General features: G+C 44.0%; 1 protein-coding gene and 1 long non-coding RNA gene across 4 annotated transcripts in view; one reads left to right on the top strand and one right to left on the bottom strand.

The window, feature by feature from the left end:
* The window catches only part of LOC143934500 (uncharacterized), a 95,451-nt gene that overhangs the window by 29,151 nt on the left and 51,390 nt on the right, over positions 1 to 14,910 (top strand). The gene's annotated exons all lie outside the window — the stretch shown is intronic.
* LOC143934497 (nicotinamide/nicotinic acid mononucleotide adenylyltransferase 1-like) overlaps positions 8,171 to 14,910 on the bottom strand; it is a 72,006-nt gene continuing 65,266 nt past the window's right edge. For all 3 annotated transcript variants that reach the window (XM_077458156.1, XM_077458155.1, XM_077458157.1), the window contains one exon: positions 8,171 to 13,207. In XM_077458156.1, the coding sequence (XP_077314282.1) occupies positions 12,810 to 13,207 (398 nt within the window). In that variant the 3' untranslated portion in view covers positions 8,171 to 12,809. The remainder of the gene's footprint in view (positions 13,208 to 14,910) is intronic.

Here is a 14,910-nt window from a genome sequence, read left to right as displayed (position 1 = left end):
ATGAGGAGAGATGGGGGCGGGGACGGGGCCACGACTCCGTGTCTGAATGGACACACAGAGCTGCGGCTCAGGAGCCCCCAATAGTAAGCCGCTTGCTGTGGGGGGGCACTCGGAAGGAGGGAGGGGCCAGGGGTGCCAAAGAGTGACCAGAGAAGAGGAGGAACCGGGCTTCTCTGTGCAAAACCATTACACAGAGCAGGTAAGTACAATAGGTTTGTTTGTTTTTGTTTTTTTTTTGGTAAAAAAACAAAACAAAAACAAAAAAACACACAAGACTTTCAATATCAGGTTACCTTGTTTACAGAGGAGGTCTAATACTAGAATGCTCTCGCTCTAACGTTCGCAACGATACCTCACATGTGTGGTGCGAACATCGTTCACTTCTGCACACAAGCATGGAATTTTTTTAACATTTTGAAATGGAAATGAGGGACACCTAGTAGCAAACGTATGTAGGCATAGGACACGCCCCCTGCCACACCCCCTTAAAGGAGAATAAAAATAAAAAAAAGTTAATGAAATCCACAAGAGCTTTATTTTACCATTACTATTCCTGTATATTAGCGCTGGGAAACACTTTTTGAAAGATAAAAAGTGCATTTTATATACAACTACGAGGACCAAAATGCGGGACAAATGAGGGGGAAAGAGGGATAGAGGGACATTGCTCCAAATCAGGAACAGTTGAGATCTATGGGAATGTAAACATAAATATAAATAGAATAAATGTAAATAGAAATAGAAATAGAAATATAGGATGACAGGTCCTATAATCTCTCCTCTACCTATGAAAGCAGAAGATCGAAAATAAATTAAATAAATTAGATCTTTTGCTTTAACCACTTCAGCCATCGGACCAATAAACACCTTAAGGACCAGGGGTCTTTTTACAATTTCGCACTGCGCTGCTTTAACTGGTAATTGCGCGGTCATGCAATGTTGTACCCAAACGAAATTTGCGTCCTTTTCTTCCCACAAATAGAGCTTTCTTTTGATGGTATTTGATTGCCTCTGCGATTTTTATTTTTTGCAATATAAATGGAAAAAGAGCGAAAATTTTGAAAAAAATGATATTTTCTTCTTTTTGTTATAAGAAAAATCGAATAAACTAAATTTTAGTCATACATTAAGGGCAAAATTTATTCAGCCACATGTCTTTAGTAAAAAAAATGTCAATAAGCGTATATTTTTTGGTTTGCGCAAAAGTTATAGCGTCTACAAACTAGAGTACATTTTCTGGAATTTACACAGCTTTTAATTTATGACTGCCTATCTCATTTCTTGAGGTGCTAAAATGGCAGGGCAGTACAAAACCCCCCCAAATGACCCCATTTTGGAAAGTAGACACCCCAAGGAATAATGAATAATGAATAATGAATAATGACAAAAAAAAAAAAAATGTACAAAAAGTTGTCACTAAATGATATATTGCTCACACATGCCATGGTTATATGTGGAATTGCACCCCAAAATATATTCCGCTACTTCTCCCGAGTATGTGGATACCACATGTGTGGGACTTTTTGGGAGTCTAGTCGCGCACGGCATCCCGAAAACCAATCACCACCTTCAGGATTTCTAAGGGTGCAAATTTTTGATTTCACCCCTCACTACCTATCACAGTTTCGAAGGCCATAAAAAGCCAAAATAGCACAAAACCCCCCAAAATGACCCCATTTTGGAAAGTAGACACCCCAAGCTATTTACTGAGAGGCATGTTGAGTCCATGGAATATTTTATATTTTGCCACAAGTTGCGGGAATATTACAAACTTTTTTTTTTTTGCACAAAGTTGTCACTAAATGATATATTGCTCACACATGCTATGGGCATATGTGAAATGACACCCCAAAATACATTCTGCTGCTTCTCCTGAGTACGGGGATACCACATGTGTGGGACTTTTTGGGAGCCTAGCCGCGTACGGGACCCCGAAATCCAAGCACCGCCTTCAGGATTTCTAAGGGCATAATTTTTTTATTTTACTCCTCACTACCTATCACTACCTATCACAGTTTTGACGGCCATAAAATGCCAAGATGGCACAAAACCCCCCCAAATGACCCCATTTTGGAAAGTAGACACCCCAAGGAAACTGCTGATGGGTATGTTGAGCCCATTGAATATTTATTTTTTTTGTCCTAAGGGATTGAATAATGACAAAAAAAAAATGTACAAAAAGTTGTCACTAAATGATATATTGCTCACACATGCCATGGTTATATGTGGAATTGCACTCCAAAATATATTCCGCTACTTCTCCCGAGTACGGGGATACCACATGTGTGGGACTTTTTGGGAGTCTAGTCGCGCACGGCATCCCGAAAACCAATCACCACCTTCAGGATTTCTAAGGGTGCAAATTTTTGATTTCACCCCTCACTACCTATCACAGTTTCGAAGGCCATAAAATGCCAAAATAGCACAAAACCCCCCAAAATGACCCCATTTTGGAAAGTAAACACCCCAAGCTATTTACTGAGAGGCATGTTGAGTCCATGGAATATTTTATATTTTGCCACAAGTTGCGGGAATATTACAAACTTTTTTTTTTTTGCACAAAGTTGTCACTAAATGATATATTGCTCACACATGCTATGGGCATATGTGAAATGACACCCCAAAATACATTCTGCTGCTTCTCCTGAGTACAGGGATACCACATTTGTGGGACTTTTTGGGAGCCTAGCCGCGTACGGGACCCCGAAATCCAAGCACCGCCTTCAGGATTTCTAAGGGCATAATTTTTTTATTTTACTCCTCACTACCTATCACTACCTATCACAGCTTTGACGGCCATAAAATGCCAAGATGGCACAAAACCCCCCCAAATGACCCTATTTTGGAAAGTAGACACCCCAAGCTATTGGCCGAGGGCCATCTTGAGACTATTGAATATTTTTTTTTTTTGTCCCAAGGGATTGAATAATGACAAAAAATAAAAAAATAAATTTTTTTTACAAAAAGTTGTCACTAAATGATATACTGCTCACACATGCCATGGTTATATGTGGAATTGCACCCCAAAATATATTCAGCTACTTCTCCTGAGTATGGGGATACCACATGTGTGGGACTTTTTGGGAGTCTAGTCGCGTACGGCACCCCGAAAACCAATCACCACCTTCAGGATTTCTAAGGGTGCAAATTTTTGATTTCACCCCTCACTACCTATCACAGTTTCGAAGGCCATAAAATGCCAAAATAGCACAAAACCCCCCCAAATTACTCCATTTTGGAAAGTAGACACCCCAAGCTATTTACTGAGAGTCATGTTGTCTGAACGAAAAAAAAGAGATTGATCGGTGGGTATGCCCACCATTAGATACCTCCCTTCATCCACCCACTTCTAATGATGGACATACATGCACCATTTATATATGCCGAAGCATGGGGGCATCCTCCCGCAAAAAAGTTATGCCGCGTACATACGTTCAAACTTTTCCATGGGCAAGCCCCCTGTCGGAATTTTGACCGTATGTACGCGGCATTAGGAGCAAAATCGTTCCTCCACCCCTTATGCCCCCATGCTTCGGCATATATGCTCTTTTTTAACTGTGGTGGTGAAATCACCTCCTACAGCACTGGAGTCACAGCTTTATGTATCGTGGGAGCAAACGCTGTTGCTGTCAAGATAAATAAATCCACGCTGCAGCTAAATGGCGTACCTGCTAAGCAAATTATGGTTAACGTTAAAACAAAGTAACATCACAGGAAAACCTGACCATACCATACCTGCAAAGCAATTGCCAAAAAAAACAGTAAAAAATAAAACATTTTTTAACACAACCTGTGCCTAAAATATATATATGCCGAAGCATGGGGGCATCCTCCCGCAAAAAAGTTATGCTGCGTACATACGTTCAAACTTTTCCACGGGCAAGCCCTCCGTCGGAATTTTGACCGTATGTACGCGGCATTAGGAGCAAAATCGCTCCTTCACCCCTTATGCCCCCATGCTTCGGCATATATGCTCTTTTTTAACTGTGGTGGTGAAATCACCTCCTACAGCACTGGAGTCGCGGCTTTATGTATCGTGGGAGCAAACGCTGTTGCTGTCAAGATAAATAAATCCACGCTGCAGCTGAATGGCGTACCTGAAAACATGAAAAATGGTTAACAATAACACAGTAAACAGTAAAGTATAAAAAATTAGAGAGAAGAGAGAGAGAGAGAGAGAGAGAGAACAATAAAACGACAACTATTTTTGGTTTTTATATTTTATATCTTTTTTTTTATACACTTTTTTTTGAACTGTAAACTGTAACTGTAACGGTTCGGGTCTCTCAAAATGCGATGGCATCTTGGGAGACCCTGTGTAAGTGTGCCTAGCCTGTGAAATGCTGTACCCTACGCTAATACTTCACTAGTTCATGGTAGCGTTCAAAACACTCACCCTGACAAAGACCAGGATTGCCAGGACAGCGTGGACAATAAGAACAGGTGTCACGCCTATATCCGCGCTTGCTACAGACACGACATCTTTTTTGGGAGGCTCGTTGGGTAGGGGTACTCGGGAGGACATAAGAATAATGCCTCTCATGCAGCCGGCTTACTGCATTTGGTTGGGAATGGTGAGGTGCAGAACCCTCTGGATACAGAAGCTCTGTGACAACCTCTCTTTGGAAGAAAAGAAAGGTTAATGTTCCGCCTGAAGTTTTGTATAGCATAAAAAGCATTCAGCAAAGCCAATTGAAATAAGTAAGCAGACACTTTTTTGTACCAGCGTCTGGTCTTACGGGAAGTTAGATACGGCGCCAACATCTGGTCATTGAGGTCCACCCCTCCCATATTTTTGTTATATTCGTGGACACAGAGGGGTTTCTCCACAATACCAGTCGCCGTAGAAATTTGGACCGTCGTGTCTGCATGAAGGGAGGTAAGAACGAAAACATTCTTATTATGCCTCCACTTCATAGCGAGCAAATTATTACACCGATAGCAGGCTCTCTCCCCCAGCCTAAGACGGGAATCTACAAGCCGCTGGGGAAAGCCCCGGCGATTAGGTCGCACGGTGCCACATGCTCCAATCTGATGATCAAATAAATGACTAAACAGTGGCACGCTGGTGTAATAGTTGTCCACGTACAAGTGGTACCCCTTTCCGAATAAGGGTGACACCAATTTCCACACTATCTTGCCAGCGCTTCCTATGTAATCAGGGCAGTTCTCTGGCTCTACGTGACTATCTTTACCCTCATAAACCATAAAGCTCCATGCATAGCCTGTGGCCCTGTCACAGCACTTATAGAGCTTGACCCCGTATCTGGTACGCTTGTTGGGAATGTACTGTTTGAATGACAAGCGACCAGTAAACTTAACCAGGGACTCATCAACGCAGACAACTTTTTGGGGAGTAAACAAGTCTGCAAAACGTTGGTTGAAGTGGTTTATGAGGGGCCGAATTTTGTAGAGCCGATCGTATTCAGGGTCTCCACGTGGACGACAAAGTTCATTGTCACTGAAGTGCATGAACCGCAAGATCTGCTTGTATCGTTTCCTGGACATGTAGTTAGAGAACACGGGCATGTGGTCAGCCGGATGCGTGGACCAATAAGCCCGCATCCGCATGAATTTATGTGTGCCCATGTTGAGGGAAAGGCCCAGAAACGTCTTAAATTCGGAAACCGTAACTGGTTTCCAATCTCTGGCAAGAGACGGCAACTGGGGATTAGCGGCGATGCGTTGACCAGCATATAAATTGGTTTGGTCCACAATAGATCTATAGAGATCTTCCGTGAGATACAGAGAATAAAAATTGAGTGGCGTAAAATCATCTGTATCCACCTGAATACCGGGTTGGGCAGTGAATGGGGGAAGTACGGGTTCTGCAGAAGTGGTGGGCACCCAATTAGGATAGGCGAATTCTGCAGGAAGGGCACTATGGGTACGACGGGCCTGTCTTTGTCTTCTTCTTGGTGGCAGCGGGACACTACTTGTGCTTGCCACCTCGCCAGCTTGAACTGCACTTATGGGACTCGCCACGTCACCACGTGATACTGCAGTGCTGGATGTACGTCCAGGGTGTACTAGGCCGCTGGTGCTTGCCAGTTCACCAAAAGGATGAGCGGCGCTAGTACTGGCTCTATACTCCATACGAGGGACTTGCGGTTCCTGCACCTCAACAACATCAGAAAATCGGGGTCGGGTACACCTGACGTTAGCAGGGACCTCTTCTTCGTCGTCAGAGCTATCTGACATGGAGGCGCTGTCCTCTACAGGTTCGTATTCTGAGCCTGAATCTGACAGATCAGTGTCTTCCTCTTCACTATCTGTCATGCTCAGAAACGTGTAGGCCTCTTCACTAGTGTACCTTCGCTTTGCCATTTTGGGCTCTAAATTTAGGGGTACAGTAGTGAGACTCACAGGTAAAAAAGCACCTAGCCTATCAGCGACTGTATAAAACGCTACAAAAAAAACTGTTAGCGATCGCAGGGATCAGGCCTGACTCTGCGAACGCTGCAGTTATGTGTTTAGTGTTTTATAAGTGACAGTGATCGATCGATACTGCACTTGGGTGGGCTGGGCAGAGGGGCAAAACGCAGGTGCTAGCAGGTATCTGGATTGATCCTGCTAACAATGCGTTTTTTTAGAACCCTAAATTGCTGGGCACGCTAGTATAGATCTGATCAGATCAGATATTGATCTGTTCGGATACTATACCACTAAGGGAGGTGTATGCTTTGCGCGTGGGTGTTAGCGGTACTGGCACTAACCTAGCACTGCCTGGGGCGACGCAGACCCTTTCTGACCCTAAAACCAAATTTATATCACCCGCCGGGTGATCAGGGGGTTAAACCTTTATTAGGTAATAAATGGCGGGTGCCCTGATGCTATAAAAAGCGAACTACCTAACCAGCGTCACCCGTAACACTTATACGGTGATCACTGGTGAAAGGGTTAACTAAGGGCAATCAGGGGTTAAAACCTTTATTGGGTATTTATATGGGGGTACCTGAAGCTTTATAAAAACCTGACAGGGAACCTAAATAACTAACTGGCTAACCAGCGTCACCAGTGACACTTATGCAGCGATCGCTGGTGAAAGGGTTAACTCTAGGGGCAATCAACCTTTATTAGGTTATATATCGGGGTACCTAACGCTATAAAAACCTGGCGTTGAACCTAAAAAAAAACTAGCTTCCTAGCGGGACCAGTGACACTATTGCAGCGATCAGAAAAACGATCGCTTAGTGACACTGGTAAAAGAGGGTGAAAGGGTTAACTGGGAGGGCAATCAAGGGGTTAAACCTTTATTAGGGGGGGGGGGGTAGGGGGCTACCCTGGACCTAAAGGGGCCTAACACTAGCTGCCCTGACACTTTTTACAGTCACAACTGACACTAAATGTAGTGATCAATAAATAAATGAACACTGCATTAGTGACACTGTGACTGGGGGGGGGGGCAGGGGTCCGATCGGGGGGTGATCGGGGGGTGACTGGGGTGAAATGTGTGCCTGTGTGTACCTATGTGTCAGTGGACTGTTGGTGCACTTACTTGGACGTCTTCACTCCTCGCTGTCCGGTTCAAAAAGACCGCCACGAGGAGTGTGACATCACTTCCTCCTCCTGTGTTTACATTTTCACAGGGGAGGAAGTTCGTCACTGGCCAGGAGCGATCGAGAGGGGATGGGCGGAAACCAACGGCCATCCCCTCATCGCCGATCGCTCCGGCACCGAAAGGGACCGCGGTATCTAGCGGGAGGGGGTCCGATCAGACCCCCCACCCGCTAGAAGGCAGGCACGTACATCTACGTGATTGTGCCTGCCTGTGCCATTGTGTTGACGTACATTGGCAATACGGCGGTCCTGAAGTGGTTAAGAGGAATGCATACTGCTTTTGTAAATTTATTTATTTAATTTATTTATTATAGTATAGACCAGGGATATGCAATTAGTGGACCTCCAGCTGTTGCAGAACTACAAGTCCCATGAGGCATAGCAAGACTCTGACAGCCACAAGCATGACACCCAGAGGCAGAGGCATGATGGGACTTGTAGTTTTGCAACAGCTGGAGATCCGCTAATTGCATATCCCTGGTATAGACTTTAAAAAATCCCACCCCAAAAATTTTTTTTTGTTTTGTTTTTTATTAACACACAGCTTCATTTGAATTTTCAATCAGACAGCACGTCAAAAGGTTTTGCACTAAGAAATACAAACAAAATGTAAAGATTCCGCACAATTTATTTAAAGTTCATTGCTTACAGGGTGAGCAGCAATATCTAATTATTCCTGTATGTTTTTACAGCATTGTGATTGATGGTACCAGTACAGGAGACGGTGCAGGTGGCAAACTCCACAGAGAGGTAGGAATAGAGGACGGAGGTCATACAACTAGAAAAGGGTTCAGTAGCATCTTTCATGTTGCTCTGTCCTATTACAGCATGAAATTATGTTCAACAACTAACCGAACTGAGCGTAGATGCACCAACCCCTCCCCCCCCCCCCCCCAATTTAAATCTGGAGGCATGAAATGCATAAAGAGCACACAGTCTACCTGTTTGCGGTTTTGGTTTTCGGCACCCAAGGCCAACCCACTGCCTAAAGCAGAACTCGGCTTTTAACCCCCTTCTCATTCCCCACACATAAATAAATACACACATTTTTTTTTTTCAGGGGGGTTTCTGGCCGGTCCAGGCAGCGGCAGCAGTAAGCGGTTCCCACATAATGATGTGAGGAATCTTCATTGCGGTAATCCTCTAAGTGCACCCCCCCCCCAGAAAGTGGGTTGAATGATGGCGTTCATCTTGCAACCTACAAACTGATTAGGAGGACCTTCTGCTGGATTTAAAATAATGCGGAAAAATCTTTTTTTTTTAGATTACACAATGCGTGTATTTTTTTACATTTTTTTTTAACCTGGCATAGTCTAGGCTTAGTGTGGTTAACATCAAATACAGGAAAATCAGCACAAGGGACATAAGTTACAGTAGTGGGCCGGGTCGGCCCGTCCATTAGGGGCAACCGGGCACCGCCCCCTCTTTTCAGGTCACACCCTATATGCAATGGATAAATTCATGCATAGCATGAATCTATCCATGGCCACTCCCTATTCATGCGTCCGGCCCCTTTCAGGGCACCGGGTGCATGAATTATGCCCTGTACACACGGACAAAAGGTCAGATTGGATTATATTGTCGGACTCTATCTACTTGTGTGGGCTCTATCGGACTTTTTCCGTTGGAATTTCCGATGGAAAAAAATTTGAGCAGGACCTCAAATTTTCTAACAACAAAATCCGATTGGATTTTTTCCGTTCGTTTGTAGAGAATTTCGATCGGAAGTGCCACACATGCTCAGATCAAATTGCGAGACCAAAGATATTGGCTACTAGCCGCAACGTAGTCCCGTCGCAACGAACGTCATCACGTTCCAAACGATCGGATTTTCCGCCAACTTTGTCCGACTGTGTGTATGCAACACCAGCTTCGGACAAAATCGGCTGAAAAAAAATCAGACGGATTTTGTTGTCGGACTGTCTGACCGTGTGTACGGGGGCTTACAGCAGCCAGGGTTTTTTTAAGCACCGGATTATTTTGAAGTCTATTAGAGCTTCTGGCTCTAGAGTGGGCTCGGAGCGCAGAGCACGGCCTCTGGAACCCACCCAGTTGTGTTGCAACAGCATATGAATATTCGCTGTTGCAACACAGAGCCTTCTGGGCCAATTGGGAAGCGGGTCTGATACCTGTCACCCAATTGTCTGAAAGGACAGATCAAACCTATTGGATGCCTAGGAGAAGGGGAGTATATGCACGGCAGTAGCAAGGAGGAGAAGAACCGCCGACCAATGCCTGGATGTTCAGTCTCCACTGATGCCTGATCCCTGCTACCGCTCCTCGGATGCCCGCCACCTAGATGGGGTAAGTGCCGGTGGACCGTCAGACAGAAAGCGGGGGGGGGGGGGTTTATTGGTTGTTTGCCACCCCCCCCCCCCCCCCAAAAAAAGAACACCAGCCACCACTGGTAGTGGGAATGTGTCCCTTGTGCTGATCTGTCTGCTGTTAGTAGTACTCCTCCATTCCCCCACCCCTCCTTGTACTCTTCTGATGCAGCAGGGGGTTATTACAACTAACAGGCTCTCATCGAGGGAGCCCGACTATGGCCGCCCTTTCTGCTGCTCCATTCATAGAACCAGTACTACTGCTTCTACAACGTACGCTTGATACACACTACTATTTTTTTTTCATAAAAAAACAAAAACAAAAAAAAAAACCTGACAGCTCCAGTCAGAGCCACTGTACAAACGATCTCATATTAGTACAGTGATGTTGCCCACCAGAACACTCTGATCAGCACTTTCCACCATTGGTTGAGAGCGCTGACCGCCAGGGGACCGGTCAGCTGCTGTCCAACAGAAGACAGCCAAACAGCCGGCCTCTGACGGACAGGGTGCCATACACAGGGGACATTCGGCCCATGTGTACTAAGCTTTAAACACATGAATGAAGGAAATGGAGTGTAAACCATTCACCTGTTTTCCATTCAGAGATCCATTCATGGAAGCCGTAGTACAGCATAGTCAGGCTCTCTTGATAAGAGTCTATGAAAGCCCATTAGTTGTATGAACCCCCTCATCACACCAGAAGATTACAGTGGGGTGGTGCAAGAGGATTACTACTAAAATCATAGGAATCAGCATAAGGGACACATCTTAGTGACTGTAAATTATGTCACTTGTGCTGTTTTTTTCTGCTTTACATTTTAGCTACACAATGGGGGAGCTTTACAAAAACTGGAGCAGTGACGCATAGTAGCCAATCGGCTTCTGATTTCAGCTTGTTCAATAAAAGTGGTTCTAAAGGCTGAGGGTTTTTTACCTTCATGCATAGAATGAAATAAAAACCTTTAGTGTGCAGCCCCCCTTCAACCCCTCATAATACTTACCTGAGCCCAAACTCGATCCAGCTATGTGCACAAGAGCCAAAGCCAGATCTCTCCTTCCTCATTGGCTAAGAAGTAGCAGCAGGAGACATTGGGGTGGATTTACTAAAACTGAAGAGTGCAAAATCTGGTGCAGCTGTGCATAGAAACCAATCAGCTTCTAAATTCAGCTTGTTCAAATAAAGCGTTACTAAATTCACAACAGTAAAATCAGTCTGTGTATGCAGTAAAGCATTCTTGGTATACTCACTGTGGAACCTAAGGGGTTAATTATCTACATGGTGTTAAAAAAAAACAAAAAAACTGTTTGATCCTGTATGCACAGGTCCCCTCCTCCTTCCACTGTCTTCAATATATATCCTGATAGGACAGACCCTTTGTAGTCACTCTGCACATACTCAGTTTGGTATGTATAGCTAGAGAGTTTTTTTGTTTCCTTGGAAGGATGCATGTGATCGGCACAGGGGCAATCAGCACTGTGCAGACAGAGGGTCAGGTGTCCTGCAGCCTCATAGGACACCCAGAGGAGAATGAAAACTCCTCCTACAAGTTTTAAGCAGACACTGATAGAAGTCACAAGACTGCTATATACTGCTGATGAAAAAAAAAGGTATTTAGCAGTTTATATTTACTAAAATAATTGCATTTCCATGTGTACTGTGGGAGACCAGATATAGCGAATGCAGGTTCCTGGGTTCTAGTAACACTTTAAGCTTTGACAATAAAACCTGGAAGCCAATTGGTTTCTATGCAGAGCTGCACCAGATTTTGCATGCCCCAGTTTTAGTAAAATCAACCACATTGGCTCCTGCTGCTGTCACTTACAGCCAGTGAGGAAGGAGCTGGGGGCGGGGCTGAGCTGCACTCTCTGTGTCTTATGGACACAGGGAGCTGGCTCAGAAGCAAGCATGCATGAGTGCCCCCACAGCAAATGGCTTGCTATGGGGGCACTCAGCAAAGGGGGGGGGGGTACAGAGCCCCAGTGTGGGACCCGAGAAGAGGAGGATTGGGGCTGCTCTGTGCAAAACCATAAAACAATTGCACAGAGCAGGTAAGTATCACGTTTGTCATTTAAAAAAAAAAATTGCTTTACAAAGCCTTCAAGTTTTGGCAATAAAACCTAGAAGCCGATTGGTTCCTATGCACAGCTGCGCCAGATTTTGCACTCTTCAGTTTTAGTAAATCAATGCCTTAGGCTTTAAAAATCTTACTAGTAATCTGGTGTCTTGGGAACACCAACTGTTGTACCATTTGAATGTGCAGGATGGGTATTCCTGATTCCGGCCATTGCAGGCTCCTTGTGTCTCACATGGAAGATGCACATTCGAAGATGATTCCATGCTGTGCGGTAGTACCATCCAGATAATCAGGTGGGAACTCAATGAAAATGAACTGAACTGAAAAATAAGACGGGAAACTATGCAAAAAGAATGCCGGCCAAACACAGTGCAAATTTCTTTCCTGCAACCCAAATTTGCTCGATTCCCCCATCAACACAGTGTTGACAGGAGGAATCCCTCCTGCCGAGTCATTGTATTATCTCGGCAGTGATTATTGCTAGCGGCTATACCAGTTGTAAGATCTTGCAGGTTGGTTGCATCCAAGTTGATTGATCAATCAACTTGGTAAATTCAGCCTGCCCATACAAACATGGTCTTGAATCTCAGCCGGCCTCAATTAGTTGGGGTCTGAAAGTCACGTTGGTGGGGGTTTGGCTTACAAAACTGGACTGGAATCCCATTTTTTTCTGCTTTTACTCCAAATAAAAGGGCTGCAGGTCTGTTGGCCAAGCATATTGGTAAAGTGTCTAATTAAAGAGCTCAGATTAGTGTAACTACACAACTGCAGAAATGTACAAAGAGCCTATTCCGTAACTCAGTTTCAACTTTGTAACAGTCTTCGAAAAGAAGTCCTAAAAGGCTCATTATTGAAGGTTCTTGGTGTTCCTCGCCAGGGGCTCTAGAATAAGTCCCGAGTTTTTCTCCTCGCTCTCTTCGCTATACAAGTCGTGGTTTTTGATATAGTCCAATACTATGTCAGGCAAAAGATACCGGGCGCTCATTCCTCTCCGTAAGGCCCGCCGGACTTTGGTGGAAGAGATGTCATTGGTGATCCACTCTTCCACCAAATGAATATTGTGCCTGTACTTCCAGAGGACGTCCGACTCGTAGATGAACTTCTGCGCGTCACTCCCTAGCCTGGTGATACACACCAGACCAAAAGAAGACACAATCTCCACTATGTGTTCAGGCTTCCACAGATTGGGGGTTCCAAGCGATTCCAACATGTCCGCCCCACACAGCAGCTTCACCTGAGGGACAGCTGGAAGACACAACACAACAAAAAAAATAAATAAAAAAAATCACAATAAGATGGTAAAAAAACGATATGGTCAATAATTATTCCCGCTGGAAACTAGTGATAGCACAAGACACAACTAATGCAGCTATTATGTATATAGGACCATTGGAAGCCTGGAGTAAACGGCCAGTTCACCAGAAACTAGTGTCGTTAGAGCTGCATGATTAATTGTTCAGAATCGCTATCGCAATTTTTTTTCCCCCTTGCAATCTTGACAAAGCATTTTCCCAATTCATCCTATGCAGGGAATTCTCTGCTGAAGCCGACAGCTGTCAAAAAAACAAACAAAAAACAAAAACAAAAAACAGGCAGTCTGCCAAGTATCACAACATTCCTCAGACACAGAACTAACTATAAACATTGTAAGGATTTGTCCTTAGATCAATGGAATGAACTTTAGTTTGTAAATGAGGGAAGTTTAAGCACTTAACCACTTTCAGACCGGACCATTTTGCTGGTAAATGACCAGAGGTCTTTTTACAATTTGGCACTGCGCTGCTTTAACTGGTAATTGCGCGGTCATGCAATGTTGTACCCAAACAAAATTTGCGTCCTTTTCTTCCCACAAATAGAGCTTTCTTTTGATGGTATTTGATTGCCTCTGCGATTTTTATTTTTTGCGATATAAATGGAAAAAGACCGCAAATTTTGAAAAAAAATGATATTTTCTACTTTTTGTTATTAGAAAAATCCAATAAACTAAATTTTAGTCATACATTTAGGCCAAAATGTATTCAGCCACATGTCTTTGGTAAAAAAAAAGTCAATAATTGTATATTTATTGGTTTGCGCAAAAGTTGTCACATCTACAAACTAAGGTACATTTTCTGGAATTTACGCAGCTTTTAGTTTACGACTGCCTATCTTATTTCTTGAGGTGCTAAAATGGCAGGGCAGTACAAAACCCCCCCCAAATGACCCCATTTTGGAAAGTAGACCCCCTAAGAAAATTGATAAGAGGCATGTTGAGCCCATTGAATATTTTATTTTTTTGCCTCAAGCGATTGAATAATGACAAAAAAAATTATTTTATTTTTTTTTAACAAAGTTGTCACTAAATGATATATTGCTCACACATGCTATGGGCGTATGTGAAATGACACCCCAAAATAAATTCTGCTGCTTCTCCTGAGTACGGGGATACCACATGTGTGGGATTTTTTGGGAGCCTAGCCGCGTACGGGGCCCCGAAAGCCAAGAACCGCCTTCAGGTTTTCTAAGGGCGTAAATATTTGACTTCACTCCTCACTACCTATTACAGTTTTGAAGGCCATAAAATGCCAAGATGGCACAAAACCCCCACAAATGACCCCATTTTAGAAAGTAGACACCCCAAGCTATTTGCTGAGAGGCATGTTGAGTCCATGGAATATTTTATATTTTGAAACAAGTTGCGGGAAAATTACAAACTTTTATTTTTTATTTATTTTTTTCACAAAGTTGTCACTAAATGATATATTGCTCACGCATGCCATGGGCATATGTGAAATGACACCCCAAAATAAACTCTGCTGCTTCTCCTGAGTACGGGGATACCACATATGTGGGACTTTTTGGGAGCCTAGCCGCGTACGGGGCCCCCGAAAACCAAGCACTGCCTTCAGGCTTTCTAAGGGCGTTACAGTTTTGAAGGCCATAAAATGCCAAGATGGCACAAACGCCCC

Source organism: Lithobates pipiens, unplaced genomic scaffold, assembly GCF_037356315.1.
Source record: "Lithobates pipiens isolate NorthernLeopardFrog02 unplaced genomic scaffold, aLitPip1_a1.2 Scaffold_27, whole genome shotgun sequence".
Taxonomy (NCBI): Eukaryota; Metazoa; Chordata; class Amphibia; order Anura; family Ranidae; genus Lithobates; species Lithobates pipiens.
This window is presented reverse-complemented; position numbering and strand designations above follow the sequence as displayed.